Source organism: Scyliorhinus canicula, chromosome 14, assembly GCF_902713615.1.
Source record: "Scyliorhinus canicula chromosome 14, sScyCan1.1, whole genome shotgun sequence".
NCBI classification, from domain to species: domain Eukaryota; kingdom Metazoa; phylum Chordata; class Chondrichthyes; order Carcharhiniformes; family Scyliorhinidae; genus Scyliorhinus; species Scyliorhinus canicula.
Window position 1 is genome coordinate 16,591,657 of NC_052159.1, and position 21,034 is coordinate 16,612,690.

The 21,034-nt window shown below is 45.5% G+C and overlaps 2 protein-coding genes across 3 annotated transcripts in view; both read left to right on the forward strand.

Moving 5' to 3' along the window:
- The window catches only part of LOC119977184 (E3 SUMO-protein ligase ZBED1-like), an 89,094-nt gene that overhangs the window by 64,730 nt on the left and 3,330 nt on the right, over positions 1-21,034 (forward strand). The window contains exon 1 of one of the 2 annotated variants that reach the window (XM_038817865.1): positions 8,444-8,579. The exons of the other annotated variant lie outside the window; for it this stretch is intronic. The gene's annotated coding sequence lies outside the window, so the exon portion shown is untranslated. Of the gene's footprint in view, positions 1-8,443; positions 8,580-21,034 lie in introns of those variants that run through there. 2 annotated transcript variants of the gene reach the window in all.
- Positions 8,427-21,034, forward strand: part of dhrsx (dehydrogenase/reductase (SDR family) X-linked) — a 287,258-nt gene continuing 274,650 nt past the window's right edge. Inside the window, exon 1 of the mRNA XM_038817868.1 lies at positions 8,427-8,579. Coding sequence (XP_038673796.1) covers positions 8,465-8,579 — 115 coding nt within the window. The 5' untranslated portion in view covers positions 8,427-8,464. The remainder of the gene's footprint in view (positions 8,580-21,034) is intronic.

A 21,034-nucleotide genomic window follows, 5' to 3' on the forward strand; every position in this document is an offset into this window, starting at 1 on the left:
TTTGAGCAGTGAATACAATGTCAAAACATGTTCAGAAAGTGAAATAAAGAGAGGGAATGGAAGGTGGGATTAAGAGAGGGTGATAAAAGAAGGAAGAGGTTCTGAAACTTTTTTAAAGGTCTTTACCAATAAGTATAATCTGAAGGAATGAGACTCCACATTTGTAAAAGTTAATTTTAAAGAGGTTGTCAGTGATGAAGACATATCGCACCTCTAAAATGCTTAAACTTAGTCTGAAATGAATAGGCCCAAATGTTTTCTTGCTTGTTTAGTCATAGATGATAATAATCACTTATTGTCACAAGTAGACTTCAATGAAGTTACTGTGAAAAGCCCCTAGTCACCACATTCTGGCGCCTGTTTGGGAAGGCCGGTACGGGAATTGAACCCGCGCTGCTGGCATTGTTCTGCTTTACAAGCCAGCTGTTTAGCCCACTGTGCTAAACAAGCCCCTATATACAGAGCCCCCACGTAGAGTCCTTGCGACACAGGAGGAGCACCAGTGGTCCACGCTGGCCCTCTATAGAGGAATCTAGTCAGTCTCTTTCTCACCTATTTAATATACATGTGTAAGTACAACAGCTTTATGCCGTTCCGTGTGTTTCACTGCAGAGTTTCTCAAAAAGTCACTGTCGTAATGTAGTTTCTGCAAGATCAGAGCATTTTCTTGAATTCTGCTCCTAACTGTACTCGTGTGGCAATTAGAAGTTATTGTCCAATGTTACTCCTTAATATGTGAACACTGATAGCTTCACTTTTTAAAATCAAATCCAGACTGACATACAATTTATTCACGAACAGAGGAATACATCACTGATTTGATTTGATTTATTGTCACATGTACTGAAGCACAGTGAAAAGTATTTTTCTGCGGCCGAGGGAATGTACACACACTTACATAGTAGACAAAAAAGAATAATCGACAGAGTACATTGATAAATGGTACATTGACAAACAGTGATTGGTTACAGTGCGGAACAAGGGGCCAACAAAGCAAATACATGAGCAAGAGCAGCATAGGGCGTCGTGAATAGTGTTCTAACAGGGGACAGATCTGTCCAATTGATTGATTGATTAATTGATTGATATTTATTGTCACATGTACCGAAGTACAGTGGAAAGTATTTTTCTGCGGCCAAGGGAACATACACAGTACAAACATAGAGGGCCCCGGTCCTTGGGCCATTGCGGGCGGGCCGTCGCTGGGCAGGAGAGTCGTTGAGGAGTCTAGTAACTGTGGGGAAGAAGCTGTTCCTATGTCTGGATGTGCGGGTCTTCAGACTTCTGTATCTTCGTCCTGTTCACTGTCAAGATTATTTTAACCTATAAATTTATGTACTGACAGGAGGAGCACCAGTGGTCCACGCTGGCCCTCTATAGAGGAATCTAGTCAGTCTCTTTCTCATCTATTTAGACGCAAGGTTAGATGCAATCCTACATATTGAAGGCATATAATATATGCATTAAAAACATTATATACACACCAATCGAAATTGGTGTCCATGTTGCTATAAAGCGCTTTGAGACCTCATCCTGAGGTTGTGAAAGGCAAATACCAGAATTATTTTCCTTTACATACAAATGTACACAGGCAAACATATTCACAAACATGGACATACACACATCTACATACACAAGCATATTCACACACATGGACATACACATGTACATATACAAACATATTCAAACACATGTACATACACATGTACACACACAAATGTGTTCATACACATGGCCGTACACACATGTACACACATAAACTTATTCACACACATGGACATACACATGTATAGAGTCAAAGAGGTCCACAGCAGAGAAAAGACCCTTCGGCCCATCACACCTGTTCTAGTCAAAAATAACCACCTAACTATTCTAATCCCATTTTCAGCACTTGGCCCACAGCCTTGTAGGCTTTGGTATAACAAGTGCACATCTAAATACTTAAATGTTAGGAGGGTCTCTGCCTCCATCATCTTTCAGACAGTGAGTTCCAGACTCCTACCACCCTCTGGGTGGAAATGTTTTTCCTCACATCCCCTCCAAACCTCCTACCCCTTACCTTAAATCCTGGGCATAACTAAAACTCTCCAAGCCGCTCAACATCCTGGTCAATCTCCTCTGCACCCTTTCAAGTGCTATCACATCCCTCCCGCAATGTGGATTCCAGAACTGCACACAACACTCTGTGGCCTAAGCAATATTTTATACAGTTCCAGCATAACCTCCCTGCTCTTAAACTCTTTGCCTCAGATAATAAAGGCATGTATACCGTCAGCCCTCTTAACCACTTTATCCACTTGCCCTGCTACCTTAGGGGATTTTCACAGTAACTTCATTGCAGTGTGAAAAGATTTTTAATACATGGTGAAAAAGCAGTATGAAAACGTGAAAAAAATATAATCTTTTAAAAGATTGCAAATGGAAATGCTAGTCAAATGCAAACTGACTTTGGTTCACAAAAATGTGATTATTCATATTAACCTCATTCTATCATAAGTTACAATAGGCTAAAAACCTTAACATTTGTATTAAACCACACAAAGTTCCAAGAAGCACAATTTCAGCAAAGCCATTTACCTGTCAATCAAAATTATGCAAGCTATGAAAGAAATAAGCATTTTGGCAAGTGACAGCGTAACAAATTGTGTACACATCAAAAAATCCAATTTCCTCTTTTATTTTACACAATAAATAAAATATACAAAAACACTACATTGCAGTGTTAATGTAAGTCTACTTGTGACACTAATAAAGATTATTATTATTATTCTATCTAATCTTTATTGCCACAAGTAGGCTTACATTAACACTGCAATGAAGTAAACAAGGGGCTCGATGGAGGCTCCATTAGGTGGAAATCATCGGTTCATCCCGGGGAACACCGATGGGAGATTTAGGGGGTGGCAAAGGGTGGGCATCAGTAAATTAAGGGACCTGTTTATTCGCGTGAGGTTTGCGGGCCTGGGGGAACTGGAAGATAAATTTGGGCTCCCCCAAGGGAACATGTATTTGGGCAGCACGGTAGCATGGCGGTTAGCATAAATGCTTCACAGCTCCAGGGTCCCAGGTTCGGTTCCCGGCTGGGTCATTGTCTGTGCGGAGTCTGCACGTCCTCCCCGTGTGTGCGTGGGTTTCCTCCGGGTGCTCCGGTTTCCTCCCACAGTCCAAAGATGTGCGGGTTAGGTGGATTGGCCAATCTAAATTGCCCGTAGTATTCTAAAAAAAAAGTAAGATTAAAGGGGGGGTTGTTGGATTACGGGTATAGGGTGGATACGTGGGTTTGAGTAGGGTGATCATTGCTCGGCACAACATCGAGGGCCGAAGGGCCTGTTCTGTGCTGTACTGTTCTATGTTCTATGTTCAGATACTTGCAGGTAAAGGCGTTTGCTAGACGACAGGTGGAGGAATTTCCTTTGCTGCCCTCGCGGGGGGCGATGGACAGAGTGCTTTCGGGGGTGTGGGTCGGAGAGGGGAAGGTGTCTGACATTTATAAGGTAATGCAGGAGGTGGAGGAGTCGTCAGTGGAGGAGCTGAAGGCTAAATGGGAGGGGGAACTAGGGGAGCAGATAGAGGATGGGACTTGGGCGGATGCTTTGGAGAGAGTCAACTCTTCCTCTTCCTGTGCGAGACTTAGTCTCATCCAATTTAAGGCGCTGCATCGGGCCCATATGTCTGTGACTCGGATGAGTAGGTTCTTTGGGGGTGAGGAGAGGTGCACCAGGTGTTCGGGGAGTCCAGCGAATCATGCCCATATGTTCTGGGCATGCCCGGCACTGGAAGAATTCTGGAAGGGGGTGGCGGGGACGGTGTCGAAGGTGGTTGGATCCAGGGTCAAACCAAGTTGGGGACTCGCGATTTTTGGAGTTGCGGCGGAGCCGGGAGTGCAGGAGGCGAAAGAGGCCGGTGTCCTGGCCTTTGCGTCCCTAGTAGCCCGGCGGAGGATCTTGATGCAGTGGAAAGACGCGAGACCCCCAAGTGTGGAGACCTGGATCAGTGACATGGCGGGATTTATAAAATTGGAGAAGGTCAAACAAATTTGCCCTGAGAGGATCAGTACAAGGGTTCTATAAACGGTGGCTGCCTTTTCTGGACTTTCTGGCTCAAAGATAGGTATCGTAGTCAATAGCAGCAGCAACCGGGGGGGGAGGGGGAATGGAGGGTATTCTTTACTGTTTCTATTTTTTTTTTGTTTTTTTTCCTATGGTTATTTAACTTAATATTGTGTTAACTTAAGGTGTTGTTAATATGTTTTGTTGTTCATTAAGGATGGGCGAATGTTTATGACTGTTATCATTATTGTTATTGTTGGTATTTTATTGCGGTTCATTGTTGTTATATAAATACAAAATTTTTCAATAAAAATTATTTTAAAAAAAACACTGCAAGGAAGTTACTGTGAAAAGCCCCTCATCACAAATTCTCAGCTGGTACGAGAATTGGACCCGCGCTGCTGGCCTTGTTCTGCATTACAAACCAGCTGTGTAGCCCACTGAGCTAAACCAACCATTAAGAATGCACGGGCACACCAAGGTCTTTCTGATCCGAGGTGCTTTCCAGGGTCCTGCCGTGTATTATGCATTTGCTTACCTTGTTTTTCCTGATCATGTGCATCACCTCACACTTATCCAGATTGAATTCCATTTGCCACTGGTCAGCCCATCTAATCAGCCCATCTATATCCTGTAATCTAAGGTTATCCTCCTCACTATTTACCACCCCATCAATTTTGTATCGTCCACGAACTTACTGATCAACCCTCCTACATTCAAGTCTAAATCATTCATATGAACCACAAAGAGCAAGAGCCCCGACGCTGATCCTTGTGGGACCCCACTGGACACAGGTTTCCATTCAGAAAAACATCCCTCCGCCATCACCCTCCTATCTTGAATAATGGTACCACATTGGCTGTCCACCAGGCACCTCCCTGTGGCCAGAGAGGGAATTGAAAATTATTTCCAGCCTCCGTGTTATTTCTTCCCTTGCCTCACCCAACAGCATGGCATACATTCCAGCTGTGAGAGAGTCATCCAGATTCAAAATGTTTGTTCCCCTCTCTCTCAACACCTTATTCCTTGTACACTTTTTTGAAATTTGCCTACATGTTTGCTCTTCTATTTCTTTCAGACTGCTGGGGGGGGGGGGGGGGGGGGGGGTCCATCAGGATTCGAACCCAGGTCCCCAGAGCGTTACCCTGGGTTTCAGGATTACTAGTCTGGCGAGAATGCCACTACGCCAATGCCTCCCCTAGTGTTCCTTTTTGGTTTTTAATTTCTACCCATATGGCCTCATTGGAAGAGCCTTACAAGATGTAATTACTGCTTGATTCCCTGATCAAAATCCCCCTCAACTCATCTGTCTTGTCCGTCAGACTTTTTGCATTAGATACCATCCAATTTTGCCAAACTCCCAGACTTAACTGGCCTATAGCCACTATGCCTTCCTGACCCACTTGCTGTCTCTTCTGACTTTGGCTGTGCATCTCCTCTTGCTCAACCTTCTCTTCGGATCCCACCCCCCTGCCAAGTTTGTTTACAAGCTCCCTGACAGCACTGGCAAGGACGCTGATCCTATTTCGCTTCAGATGCAACCCGACTGCCTTGCACAGGTCCCACCATTCACAAAAATGGTCCCAATGTCCCCGAAATCTAAAGCCCTCCCTCCTGCACCATCTCTCCAGCTACGCATTAATCTTGGAGGGCCGAAGGGCCTGTTCCTGTGCTGTACTTATATTTGTTCTTTGTTCTTTGATACTCACCAGCACGGAAGAATCAAGAAATTACAACCTTCTTGCTCCTGTGTTTTAATCTGCTTCCTAGCTCCCTAAATTCTGCTTGCAGGACCTCATCCCTTTTTCTACCTTTATCGCTGGTAGCAATTTTTAAAAAATTCATTTTTACAGGATATGGGGCTTTGCTGTCAAGGCAAACATTTGTTGCCCATCTCTAATTGCCCATGGGATCGTGGTGGTGAACTGAATTCTTGAACCGCTGCAGTCCCTAAGGTGTAGGTACACCCACAGTTCTGTTAGGGAGTTCGAGGATTTTGACCCAGCGACAGTGAAGGACCAGTGATATATTTCCAAGTCAGGATGGTGGGTGACTTGAAAGGGAACCTCCAGGTGGGGTGTTCCCAAGTATTGGCTGCCCTTATCCTGCTAGATGGTAGTGGTCTTGGGTTTGCATGGTGCTGCCTAAGGAGCTTTGGTGAATTCCTGCAGTGCATCTTGCAGATGGTACACACGGCTGCAACTGTGGAGGAGGGAGTGAATGTTTGTGGGAGGGGTGCCAATCAAGTGGACTGCTTTGTCCTGAAAAAATAACCAAACTCCCCTCCCCCTTCAGAATGCCCTGCAGCCGTTCAGTGACATCCTTGACCCTGGCACCAGGGAGGCAACATACCATCCTGGAGCCCCTGTTGCTGCCGCAGAAATGCCTGTCTGTTCCCCTTACGCCTGAATTCCCTACCACTATAGTTGTGTCGCCCTTCCTCCTCCCCTCACGTGCAGCAGATCCACCCATGGTGTCATGAAGTTGGTTGCCATTCTTTCCCCTGCACAGCCATCTCCCCCAGCAGTGTCCAAACCGGTATATCTGTTAGAAAGGGGGATGGCCACGGGAGACTCCTGCTCTACCTGCCTACCTCTACTCTGCCTGGTGGTCACCCATGCCCATTCAGTCCGTACCTGCGGTGTGGCCACCTCACTGAACGTGCTCTCCACAACTTGCTCAGCATTGCTGTTGCTCCACAGTGAATCCACCCTCAGCTCCAGCTCCGAAATGCGGTTAGTGAGTAGCTGCAGTTGGAATCACTTCCTGCGCACCTGGTCACCAGAGACAACTGAAGCTACCATGATTTACCATTTGGCACAGGAGCATATCACGGATGAGAGCTCTCCTGCCATGACTATCCTTATGTCCCTTATTTACTCCCTTTTTAAAAGTATAATTATGCTTATATAAGAATACCATTAACTTACCTTGCTTAGGGGCAGCACGGTGGCCCAGTGGTTAGCACTGCGCTCTCATGGCGCCGAGGGCCTGGGTTTGATCCCGGCCCCGGGTCACTGTCTGTGTGGAGTTTGCACATTCTCCCCGTGTCTGCGTGGATCTCACCTCCACAACCCAAAAAGATGTGCAGGGTAGGTGGATTGGCCACGCTAAATTGCCCCTTAATTGGAAAAAATAATTGAATACTTTAAGTTTCAAAAAAAAATTATCTCCCTTACACTAACTTTACTTTCCCACCCTAGTTTGGTTATTCATATTACTTGATGAAAATTACCTCAACTTTCACAGATTTGTGTTGTTTCTCAATTAATCCCTTGTTCCGAAAGCAAACACTTTTTGAAATCACAACTGCTTCTTTGCAACGCTGACTGCGAAGACACCATTCTCAGATTGTTTTATTGCGATGTTAACTGCGAGGACACTGTGCCCAGGCTCATTTGAACACACAAACATATTCACTGTGGTGAATGTGTAACCACTATAATTCACACTGTACATTACTGTGTCCCTGTGGGCTCCATCTGTGAGCCAATGCGCGGCTCTGCCCACAGGGGGAGATGAGGAGCATGTACAGGGCTCCACCCCCTTCAGGAAGTATAAGTGCTGCAGTCCTGCGAGTCCGCCCTCAGTTCAGCACAGTCGCAGGCAGGCTCAGTTGTAAGCCGATTAAAGCCACAGTTTACTCAACTCGTGTCTCAAGAGTGAATTGATGGTTGCATCATTCACATACATAGACATGTGCACATATACATGTACATAAACATATTCACACACATGGACATACACACATATGTACATAATCATTCATACACATGTACAAACACATAAACATATTCAAACATGGGATGGCACAGTGGTTAGTACTGCTGCCTCATAGCGCCAGGAACCTGGATTCGATTCTGCCCTTGGGTGACTGTGTGAAGTTTGAACGCTCTCCCCGTGTCTGCTTGGGTTTCCTCTGGGTGCTCCGGTTTTCTCCCACAGTCCAGAAATCTGCAGGTTAGATGCATTTGCCGTGCTAAATTACCCCTCAGTTGTGGGACTAAGTAGGGTGTTCTTTCAGAGGGTGCTGACTCGATGGGCCAAATGGCCTCCTACTGCAGTGTAAGGACATACACACATATGCGCATGCACAAACATATTCGCACACATGAACATACATACATATGTACATGCATAAACATGGTCAGAAACATGCGCACACACACACATGGACATAAACACATATGTACACACATAGGCATGGACATAAACATATGCACACACAAAAACATGGACATGAACACATATGCACGCCCACAAACAGGGACATAAACACACATAGATACATGCAGAGTGTTGAATGCAGCTGCTGCTCTGTGTGTTGAGCTGGGGCAGAGGGGGGACCGTGAAGCAGCCGGAACCCCCGTTCGGGGACACTGCGTTTCGGTCCGGGGGAAGGGACGGTTTGTGCGATGCACCCTCGGCCAGCCGCTGTCATGTCGCCCGTCTCCTCCTTCCTCTGGACCTACGCCGTGGGTGTGAAGGTGCTGCTGTGCCAGCTGCTCGGCCGCAGCTTCTCGCTGCCAGGTTAGAGGCGCAGCGCCGCGGTTCAGCGGGAGCCGGGACTCGGGTCTCACTCACAGACTGCCTGCGCTCAGCCCCATGAAGCCGAGTTCCCAGCGTCTGATCATCAGGGATCCCCGCCGCGGGTTCAATCCCACTGTCTACCTGTACTCCCAGTCACTGAGACACCTCAATATCCCACTGACCTCTGTATATCCCACTGACATCTGTACATCCCACTGACATCTGTACATCCCACTGACATCTGTACATCCCACTGACATCTGTACATCCCACTGACATCTGTACTGACAGCGGTACACCCCACTGACATCTGTACATCCCACTGACACCTGTATATCCCACTGACATCTGTACACCCCACTGACATCTGTATATCCCACTGACATCTGTACACCCCACTGACATCTGTACACCCCACTGACATCTGTACACCCCACTGACAGCTGTACATCCCACTGACATCTGTACATCCCACTGACACCTGTATATCCCACTAAAACCCGTATATCCCACTGACATCTGTATATCCCACTAAAACCCGTATATCCCACTGACATCTGTATATCCCACTGACATTTGTACATCCCACTGACAGCTGTACATCCCACTGACACCTGTATATCCCACTAAAACCCGTATATCCCACTGACATCTGTATATCCCACCAAAACCCGTATATCCCACTGACATCTGTATATCCCACTGACATCTGTACATCCCACTGATATCTGTACATCCCACTGACAGCTGTATATCCCACTGACACCTGTATATCCCACTGACATCTGTATATCCCACTGACATCTGTACATCCCACTGACATCTGTACATCCCACTGACATCTGTACATCCCACTGACAGCTGTACATCCCACTGACAGCTGTACATCCCACTGACACCTGTATATCCCACTAAAGCCTGTATATCCCACTGACATCTGTATATCCCACTGACATCTGTACACCCCACTGACATCTGTACACCCCACTGACAGCTGTACATCCCACTGACATCTGTACATCCCACTGACACCTGTATATCCCACTGACATCTGTACACCCCACTGACATCTGTACACCCCACTGACATCTGTACACCCCACTGACATCTGTACACCCCACTGACAGCTGTACATCCCACTGACATCTGTACATCCCACTAAAACCCGTATATCCCACTAAAGCCTGTATATCCCACTGACATCTGTATATCCCACTGACATCTGTACACCCCACTGACATCTGTACATCCCACTGACATCTGTACATCCCACTCACAGCTGTACATCCCACTGACACCTGTATATCCCACTGACATCTGTACATCCCACTGACATCTGTACATCCCACTGACATCTGTACATCCCACTGACATCTGTACATCCCACTGACATCTGTACATCCCACTGACATCTGTACATCCCACTGACAGCTGTATATCCCACTGAAACCTGCATATCCCACTGACACCTGTATATCCCACTGACATCTGTACATCCACTGAAACCTGCATATCCCACTGACATCTGTACATCCCACTGACATCTGTACATCCCAATGACATCTGTATATCCCACTGACATCTGTACGTCCCACTGAAACCTGCATATCCCACTGACACCTGTATATACCACTGACATCTGTATATCCCACTGACATCTGTATATCCCACTGACATCTGTATATCCCACTGACACCTGTATATTCCACTGAAATCTATGTAATCCCACTGACATCTGTATATCCCACTGAAACCTGCATATCCCACTGACATCTGCATATCCCACTGACACCTGTATATTCCACTGAAATCTATGTAGTCCCACTGACATCTGCATTACCCACTGATATCTGTATATCCCACTGAAATCTGTACATCCCACTGACATCTGCATATCCCACTGACATCTGTATGTCCCATTGACATCTGTATATTCCACTGACATCTCTGTATCCCACTGACATCTGTATATTCCACTGACATCTCTGTATCCCACTGACATCTGTACATCCCACTGACATCTGTACATCCCACTGCCATCTGTATGTCCCACTGACGTCTGTATATCCCACTGACATCTGTACATCCCACTGACATCTGTACATCCCACTGACATCTGTACATCCCACTGATATCTGTATATCCCACTGAAATCTGCACATCCCACTGACATCTGCATATCCCACTGACATCTGTATGTCCCATTGACATCTGTATATTCCACTGACATCTCTGTATCCCACTGACATCTGTATATTCCACTGACATCTCTGTATCCCACTGACATCTGTACATCCCACTGACATCTGTACATCCCACTGCCATCTGTATGTCCCACTGACGTCTGTATATCCCACTGACATCTGTACATCCCACTGACATCTGTACATCCCACTGACATCTGTACATCCCACTGAAGCCTGTATATCCCACTGACACCTGTATATCCCACTGACATCTGTACATCCACTGAAACCTGCATATCCCACTGACATCTGTACATCCCACTGACATCTGTACATCCCAATGACATCTGTATAGCCCACTGACATCTGTACATCCCACTGAAACCTGCATATCCCACTGACACCTGTATATACCACTGACATCTGTATATCCCACTGACATCTGTATATCCCACTGACATCTGTATATCCCACTGAAACCTGCATATCCCACTGACATCTGCATATCCCACTGACACCTGTATATTCCACTGAAATCTATGTAGTCCCACTGACATCTGCATTACCCACTGATATCTGTATATCCCACTGAAATCTGTACATCCCACTGACATCTGCATATCCCACTGACATCTGTATGTCCCATTGACATCTGTATATTCCACTGACATCTCTGTATCCCACTGACATCTGTATATTCCACTGACATCTCTGTATCCCACTGACATCTGTACATCCCACTGACATCTGTACATCCCACTGCCATCTGTATGTCCCACTGACGTCTGTATATCCCACTGACATCTGTACATCCCACTGACATCTGTACATCCCACTGACATCTGTACATCCCACTGAAGCCTGTATATCCCACTGAATTCTGTATAACCCATCTAAATATACGTATCCCACCTGCCAACTATATAAATATATATCTAGATATTCATTTATCTATCTCAATGTATCCCACTGAAACCTACATATCCCATCTCTACATCTCTATACATTTATTTATCAACCTCCACCTATACCTTCTTTATAAATATACATCTAGATATTCATGTATCCATCTATTTGTATATATCCCATCCATATATATATATTTTCATTCATTTATCAATATATATTTTGCATTTATCAATGTATTCATTCATCTATTTCCGTGTATCCCATCTATATAGTTCTAAATATTCATTATTCTGTATATTCATTGATCTATATGTATCTCCTCTCTATATCCTGGGTGCGATCTTCCCAAAAGGAACAAAGTTCCCGGGGAGCGGGTTTAGCTGTGTGCTTCCCGGCACTCGTAGTGCCGAGAAACACGTTGCTATTTAATGTGACTCACTTTGAATAAGGGGCCTAAACGGGGAACGCGCGACCAAGGCTGCACATAGCTTTGATTTTTACAACGGGGAGCTCTGGTCGCCGGAACTTCCCAGTTTAGACTTCCCATTTAAAAATGGCGTCCCGATCTCCGAGGCCACAAAAAATCCCCGAACTCCCACCAACCCGAACACCACATGGGAGGGGGTCCCACCAACTCGAACACAACATGGGTGGGGGGGTCTTCCCCCCCCCCCCCCCCCCTCCCCCGGGCAACCCCAGCCCGAACACGCATGTCCAAAAAATGCCAGCTCTGCTGGCGAGTTCCCCACCGCTGTTCAATGACAGTCACTTTTTTGGGCCCTTGGCAGTTTCTCACCAGTTTAGCCCACACGCTGTACTCTGAGATTAGACCTCCATTTTGAAAGGGTGCCCCGATCTCTAGGTGAGCTTGTGGGTCCCCCTACCCATGGGCATTGCCACCCCCCCATACACATCGACACTACCCCACAGCCCCCAAGTGAGGACACCCCCCCAAATGAGGACACTCCGCTATGGGGTCCCTAGCACTTGGGCACCCTTGCACTGCCACACTGGTACTCGGGCAGTGCTCCTGCTGGCTTGGCAGTGCCATCCGGGCACCGTGGCAGTGCCAGGGTGGCAGTGCTGAGGTGCCAGCAAGGCGGTGCCAATGTACCTGCGTTCCGGGGGAGGGCCAGGGACCCTAACCACCCAGGAGTCACCGATGGCCCAGGAGACCCCCCGGGGGCCATTCCACCTGGTCGCGTTGGTGTCGACCAGTACTGATTTGTGCCCTGCTGCAACCTCCCTCGGGAGGCCAGAGAATCAAAGGAGGCCAGTGGATCTTGGGCAGGCAGGTCGTAAGTAGGTTTACGACTTACTTCCCCGAGTGTCATTCAATCCGTCCATTTGGGGAGGGGTTCCGTCTTCGACGTCTCATGGGAGTCCGGTGAATCTTGTGGGATCTGGAGCCTGTCGGGAGGCTTGCTGTGGGCCCCTCCTGGGATGCTCCAGCTGCGTGGTGTTCTCACTTGAGTGCAACATGGCCGGAGAATCGCGCACAATATCTCTCTCGCTGCATCGCAGATATATCTATCTATCAAAATACATCCACTATTTTGTTATGGAGATCCATTTTTCTATCTCATCTTTCTTTGGTCCATTGTTGCCTTGTGCTCCTCCTCTGAATCAGATTGATCAGTTGGTCCCTATCACAGTTCGGCCCATCTATCGATATATCCACCCTTCTGTATCACAGATCCATCTATGCCTCTGTCTTTATACACATGTTCAATTCCAGTGTTATCTCCCCATCTGTATTGAAGATTAATTTATCCAACGAAATATCAATACATTTAGTTTCAGTGTTGACATGATTGAGAAAAAAATAGTAAAGGTAAGAAGTCATTCGTGGGAGGTGATTGTAGGTTGCCTAACAGTAACTCCACTGCAGGATGAAGTATGCAGGAAGACATAATGTGGGTTTGTAAAAAAGTATTGCAATAATCATGGGTGACTGTAACCTGCATATAGATTGGACAGTCAAATTGATAAAGATAATCTGGAACATGAGTTTGGGAAGTGTTTTCAGGACAATTTCTTTGAGCAGCACATGTGGCCAACCAGAGAACCGGCTATTCTCGACTTGCAAATATGCAGTGAGGCAGGATTAGTTAACAACTTCATATTGAAATAACATGATTGAATTCCACATTCGGTTTGAGGGTGAGTTGACTCTTTTGTATGTCCTCTGAAATGACCGAGCAAGCCACTCAGTTGTACCAAAGGGCCACAAAGTCTAAAAAGAATAAAACTGGACAGACCACCCATTGTGGACCTAGGCACCAGAAGCCACAATGGCACACCAAGCTCTGTCAACCCTGCCAAGTCCTTCTTACAAATATGTGGGTGCTTGTGCCAAAATTGGGAGAGTGTTCCCACAGACTAGTCAAATAATAGCCTGACATAATCATAATAATCATACTGCTGGAATCAGACCTTGCAAACAACTTCCCAGACATCATCATCCCTGGGTATGTCCTGTCCCTTGACACCAGAGTGGGAGGGAGTTGCCCTGGAAACATTGATTCTGGACCCCATGAAGTCTCATGGTATCAGGTCAAACATGGGCAATGAAACTCCTGCTGATTGCCACGTACCGTCCCCTCTCAGCTAATGAATCAGTACTCCTCCATGTTGAGGACCACTTGGAGGAAGCACTGAGGGTGGCAAGGGCACAGAATGTACTCTATTTTTTAAAATAAATTTAGAGTGCCCAATTAATTTTTTACAATTAAGGGACAATTTAGTGTGGCCAATCCACCTACCCTGCACATCTTTGGGGTGTGGGAGTGAAACCCACCCAAACACGGGGAGAATGTGCAAACTCCACACGGACAGTGACCCAAAACTGGGATCGAACCTGGGACCTCAGCACCGTGAGGCTGCAGGGCTAACCCATTGCGCCACCGTGCTGCCCCAGAATGTACTCTCGATGGGGGATTTCAATGTCCATCGCCAAGAGGAGCTCAGTAGCACCACTAGTGACAGAGTTGACCAAATCCTAAAGAACATAGCTGCTCGACTGGGTCTTTGGCAGGTGATGAGGGAACCTTGTTACCAAGTGGCACTTACTCAGCAATAACCTGTTCACTGATGTTCAGTTTGGGTTCCACCAGGGCTGCTGAACCTCTCACCTCATTACAGCCTTGGTCCAAAAATGAACTGAAGAGCTGAACTCGAGGTGAGGAGAGAGTGACTGCGCTTGACATCAAGTAAAATTTGACTGAAAATGACATCAAGGAGCCCTCGCAAAACTGAAGTCAATGAGAATCAGAGGGGAAACTCTCCATTGGTTGGAGGTCAGTCATTTCAGTCCCCGGACGTCACTGCAGGTGTTCCTCAGGGTAGGGTCCAAGGTGCAACCATCTTCAGCTGCTTCATCAATGACATTCCCTCTATCATAAAGTTAGAAGTGGGGATGTTCATGGATAACTGCACAATGTTCAGCACTGTTTGTCACCCATCAGATACTGAACCAGTCTGTGTCTATAGGCAGCAAGGACTGGGCAATATTTAGGCTTGGGCTGATAAGGGGCAAATTACATTAACACCACACAAGTGCAAGGCAATGACCATCTCCGACAAAAGAAAATCTAAATATCTCCCCTTGATCCTCAATGCATTACCATTGCAGAATCCCCCACTATCAACATTTTTAGGCTTAATATTGACAAGAAACTGAACTTGGCCAACCATAAATAGTTTTTTATGACACGAGCAGGCCAGAGGGGCGGCATGGTAGCACAGTGGTTAACACTGTTGCTTCACAGCACCAGGGACCCGGGTTCAAGTCCCGGTTTGGGTCACTGTCTGTGCGGAGTCTGCACGTCCACCCCTTGTCTGTGTGGGTTTCCTCCCATAAATCCCAAAGACGTGCTTGTTAGGTGAATTGGACATTTTGAATTCTTCTGTACCCGAACAGGCGCCGAAATGTGGCGACTAGGGGATTTTCACAGTAGCTTAATTATAAGCCTACTTGTGACACTAATAAAGATCGTTAGATTGTTAGGCTGGGAATTCTGCAGCGAGTACCCCAGCTCCTGACTCACCAAAGCCTGTCCACCATCTACAAGGCACAAGTTAGGAGTGTGATGGAATTCGTTCCCCTTGCCTGGGTGAGTACAGTCCGAACAACACTCAAGAAGCTTGACACCATCCAGAACAAAGCAGCCCATTTCATTGGCATCCCATCCACCACCTTCAACATTCACTCCCTCCAATGCTGCACATAGTGGCAGCAGTATGTTCCATCTACAAGATGATCGACAGAAACTCACCAAGGCGCCTTCCAAATCCGTGACCTCTGCCACCTGCAAATTCCCTTCCAAGCCACACACTATCTTGACTTTGAAATATATCAATCGTTACTTCATTGTTGTTAGATCAGAATCCTGGAACTCCCTCCCTAACAGCACTGTGGGTGTACCTACACCACGTGGACTGCAGCGGTTCAAGAAGGCAGCTCAGCACCACCTCAAGGCCTATTAGGGATGTGCAGTAAAGCTGGCATAGCCAGCGAAGCCCACGTCCCTTGAAGAATTAAAAAAAACAAGGCAGCACGGTTTGAGACCATATCGTTAATGTGCAGGGAAACATTGGTGTGCACTGAATGGGAGTACTGTTGTTCTGCCACTGCAGCATGAAATCAGCAATTAATTGTGATAATTTTTAATTTGCTACTGCCACGTTAAACAATAGTTGCTTGTTCATCACAGTACTGAAGGAGCTAAATCGACGTCTGAGCAAGATGATTGAGGTAATGGAAATATTGAAAGCACGACTTTTTTCACAGGTACTATGTACTGGAGTTTAGTCTTTCAGTTTTGATTGTGTTGGTGTGGGGGGGGGGGGGGGGGGGGGCAGATGGTGTAAAAAGAGGGGAAATAAATTAGAGGACGTAGACGGGGAGGATTCGATTGTGGAGCCTAAACGTTGGCATAGTCCAGTTGGGTTGAATGGCCTATTTCCCTGCTGCATATTCTCGCCAAAATCCATGATTAGATTAATATACCTATGGGAGAGGCTTGTTTGACCAAATAGCCTTTCGCCTCTTCAGACTTGGTTCTCATTTGCTGCGCTGTGGTGTGACGGAACCAACTGCCAATTCCTCTGGAAAAAGGAACATTGTCAACTCTTTGCTGCTGCTGCTGGACTTCTTACCTGTTGCAAGAGTGGCTTCGACAATCTTGCAAGAAAGGTTCACGGTGTGTTCAGCTAACTGAGAATACTTTTGAGTGGTTAGAAATGAATTTCTTCAGTGGTGAATCTGCATTGGACCTTGCCCAGTTTTTCTCTTTATGGTCTTCAGCACACTCGTCCCTCACTATGGTACTGATCCATTTTATTCCTCGGAGTTCTGTACCTGCGACGACCAGAGCGTGAAGGCTTTTTTGCACTACGCTTTACTGGAATCAGAAACAAACCTCGACAATAGATTTTTATTTTATATTGATTGATTTTGCCTTTTTGAACCCTCACACTTGGGTGAAGCTTTACTGATTACAGATCTCGCCATGGGCGAAACAGCGCTGTGAACAATTTGAGACACTGAATTAAGAAGCTCTGCACTGTATTTGGTTAAGTGTCTCTATTTTTCTATAATGTATATCTACTCGTTTATAAATAATTTAAAAACCCTCTCTTGATGCTTGTACTCGTCTACAATCCTTTACTTTTCTAATGCTTTTGCTTCAGGTGTTTCCATTCTAAATTCCTTTGTCCATATTTATAATTGAAACATTCTATAGACACTTGGTGCACCATAATCCCACCCTTCTAATAACACAGCTCACCTCAGATTCAAATCTCCCCGCTCTTTGTATTCTACAACCAACTCTTGTTTCTCTGCCTCCCAAATTACTGTAAGGTTTTCTATTTAGCTATAGTTATTCAAAGCATTATGTTGAGACAAGGACAGAATGAAAGACTTTGAAAAATAGGGATTGCAGCACAGAAAAGACTCTTTGGCCCATCGCACCTGGTCCTCTTATCCCATGACAGCGAATCACACTTCAACTCACTATTACTCTTGATCTTGACTCCTTGTGTGGATCACCATGGGAGCTCGGCTAGTATTAAATCAACTTTGAGATGTAATTCCCTCTGGTAGCGCTCTGATTAATATGGCTCTGTAAAATTGCTTCTTGTTGTTGTAACATAGTTGTTTATTGTAAGCTGATTAAAGACTGTTAAAGTAGTGCACAAAAGAATTTTGCATGATGAATTAATATGCTATAGTGATGCTAACCCCTCCTCCCAGCAATGGAACGGAATACATTGTGATGTAGTGCAATGAGATTTATGCATGGCTCCATTTTTAATAAGGAAGTTTTATAAATGAGACTGTATAGTAAGCTTCATGATGACAAGACACGGGTTTCTGTATTGCTCCCGATGATCCCTTTCGTGAAAAGGGCCTTGTTAATTGCATTAATACTGCGGTGCTGTACAATCTTAGAGTTTATGCATTTGTCCTTCCTTTTAATATTTTGTGCAGACCAATGACAATAAGCCGATTTTGTGTGTTATTCAAGGTTCAGGAGAGTAAAAATCTATGACTAATCTGATGTTAAATGGCGTGTGGACTGTTAAAATTGAAATGACAAATTACATTTCTGGTCCATCAATTTTCTAAGTGCGTTAAGCAGAAAAATCAAGATTTATTGAAGGGATTGCAGAGCAAGGAAGTCGTAACTCTGGAAAAAGAAAATGCTCAGGCTACCTCAGGGAAATTTGTAGCATCAGAGAAACATTTTAATGCTCACCATGAATTTCCGATGAACAGTTCTTTTTAACTTCTTTGTTCCAAGGTAACTAAAATAACTAAATATAAAGTAACTAAAAGGCCAAAGGAATGTTGGCCTTCCCATTTAGAGCATTGGAATACAAGGAGTTAAAAGCCATGCTTCAGTTAGTTAGAATACATCTGGCCCACTGCAAGTACCTCACTTTAGGAAGTCTATGGAGGAAGTGCAGCATAGATTTACTAGAATGAGTGGAGTCCAAGGGTTAAACTGCAAGGAGGGATGGCACAGATTAAGGTTGTATTCCCTGGAATTCAGAAGATTAAAAAGCAATTTGATTAGTCTTCAAAATATGAAGAGGCACTGATAAGTTTAAAAAAAAATTGTTTTTAGAGTATCCAATTTTTTTTTCCATTTAAGTGGCAATTTAGTGTGGCCAAATTCACCGATCCTGCACATCATTTTGGGTTGTGGGGGTGAGACCCACGCAGACACGGGGAGAATGCGCAAACTCCACACGGACAGTGACCCAGGGCCTGGATCGAACCTGGTTCCTCGGCGCTAACCACTGCTCCACTGTGCTGCCCGGGAACTGATAAGTTAGCGAAAAACTAGTTCCACTGATTGGAGAATCTAGGTAGATCGTCTGAACTTTAGAGGCAGTCTTTTCAGGGATGAAGTTGGAACTCTTCTGCATGCAAAGGGTGACACCAGTTTGTAACGCTCTTCCACAAATGGTAGTTGACTCGAGATTAGTTCTTAGTCTGAAATTGGTAGAAATAGATATGGAGCAAAGGCCAGGTATATGGAGTTGGGTCAGCCATGATGTTATGGACTGGCGGCGAAACGAGCTTGAGGTATAATAATAATATCTTTATTGTCACAAGTAGTCTTACATTGACAATGAAGTTACTTTGAAAAGCCCCTAGTCGTCACATTCCGGCACCTGTTTGGGTACACGGAGGGAGAATTCAGAATGTCCAAAGTGCTATGTAGTCTCCTCCTGTGCCTATGCTCTCTCATTTCCTGCCTTATCTCCTGCATTTGATGACTTGTACTGGATTATCATTTGACAGGTGCCATCTGTCCTCTTGCTGCTTGCCCATTTGGCTGACCTTCATGTCTCAATTAGGGCAGTGAATATTGATGGGCTAATTTCATATGGAATTTATCACAACCAAGCCTAATTTTGTCCTAACTGGATGTTTGCAGACTTGCTGTTTCCGACAGAGGTCACCGAATTATATTAAGGACAAAGAACTTGACTGAAGTGCTTCCCCATCCCAGCTAACCTCGGGGAATTTGATGGAACCTCTACCTGCACCCTCAGTGCGATCAGCTAAGATCTCACACTGAGAATCTAGATGACTGAGCTATCAGGGGAGTAACCTGAAGAACTTGAAAATTGTTTGGTTTGTTTCTGTTCTTTTGTCTCTGAGAAAACGACTTGCAAGGAGTATGGATCCCTGATAGATGGTGTGAAAGAGCAGAACTAATGGTGGCTGAGATATTGTCATTGTTTCAGAATCTTTTAACAGTCTTGGTTTTTTTTCCCACCCTTGTGGTGATCCATTTTTCCTGGACGGTCAGACCCAGCAGTATCCTCCAATTTCTACCCCAGATTGTCATCAGAACTGGTTGCTTCAAAACACAAATGAGTAAAAAGATAATGGAAATTTATGCTGTAATAGTTATTAGATATGTGAACAGAGAAACACCCTTTCCAATATGCTGAAAGGCTGAGATAGATAATCATAGAATCCCTATTGTGCAGAAGGAGGCCACTCGGCCCATCGAACCTGTACCGACCCTTGGAAAGAGCAACCTACCTAGGCCCAAGCTCACACCCTCTCCCGTAACCTAGTAACCACACCTAACCCTTTGGGCACTCGGGGGCAATTTAACATGGCCAATCCACCTACCTGCACATCTTTGGACTGTGGGAGGAAACCAGAGCACCGGGAGGAAACCCACAGAGACACGGGGAAAAAGTGCAAACTTACACAGACAGTCACCCGAAGACGGATTAAACCTGGGTCCCTGGCGCTGTGAGACAGCAGTGCTAACCATTGTGCTGCCGTGCCTCCCAGATGTAGGGTATATTCTATAAACACCAGCACAGTGTGATTGGATCAAGTGACCTGTTTCTGTGATGTATAGTCTATATATAATCCTACGTAAATTATTATAATAATAATTATAATTGTTATGGATGCGACTATGCCATTAACTGTATGACTTTCTGTTTGTTTTTCTTGTTGTTGAAACAGTATGTTTAGCAAGCTGATACATGTAAAGGTGGTTTCATTAATGCCGCATTTTGCATTACTGGGCTGCAATCCTCACTGCAACTGTAGAAATTACCTTGTTCACATTGCTGGCTGTAGTAATACAAGCAGAGCTGCAATTAAATGACTGCATGATTTGAAGTTGGGATTTGCAGCTCTTTCATGTGTGCGTGCCTCCTTGTTCAGTTTCTGGTGAAAATGCTTGTACCAGTCGAAGTACAACAACTTCACTCGGCTGCACACGTTGGTTGTGAGTGAGCTTGCTCACCCTGCTCGAATTGTCTGAGAAACTGCTTCATTGCAAAGCGAATCTACTGATTATTGAGGTG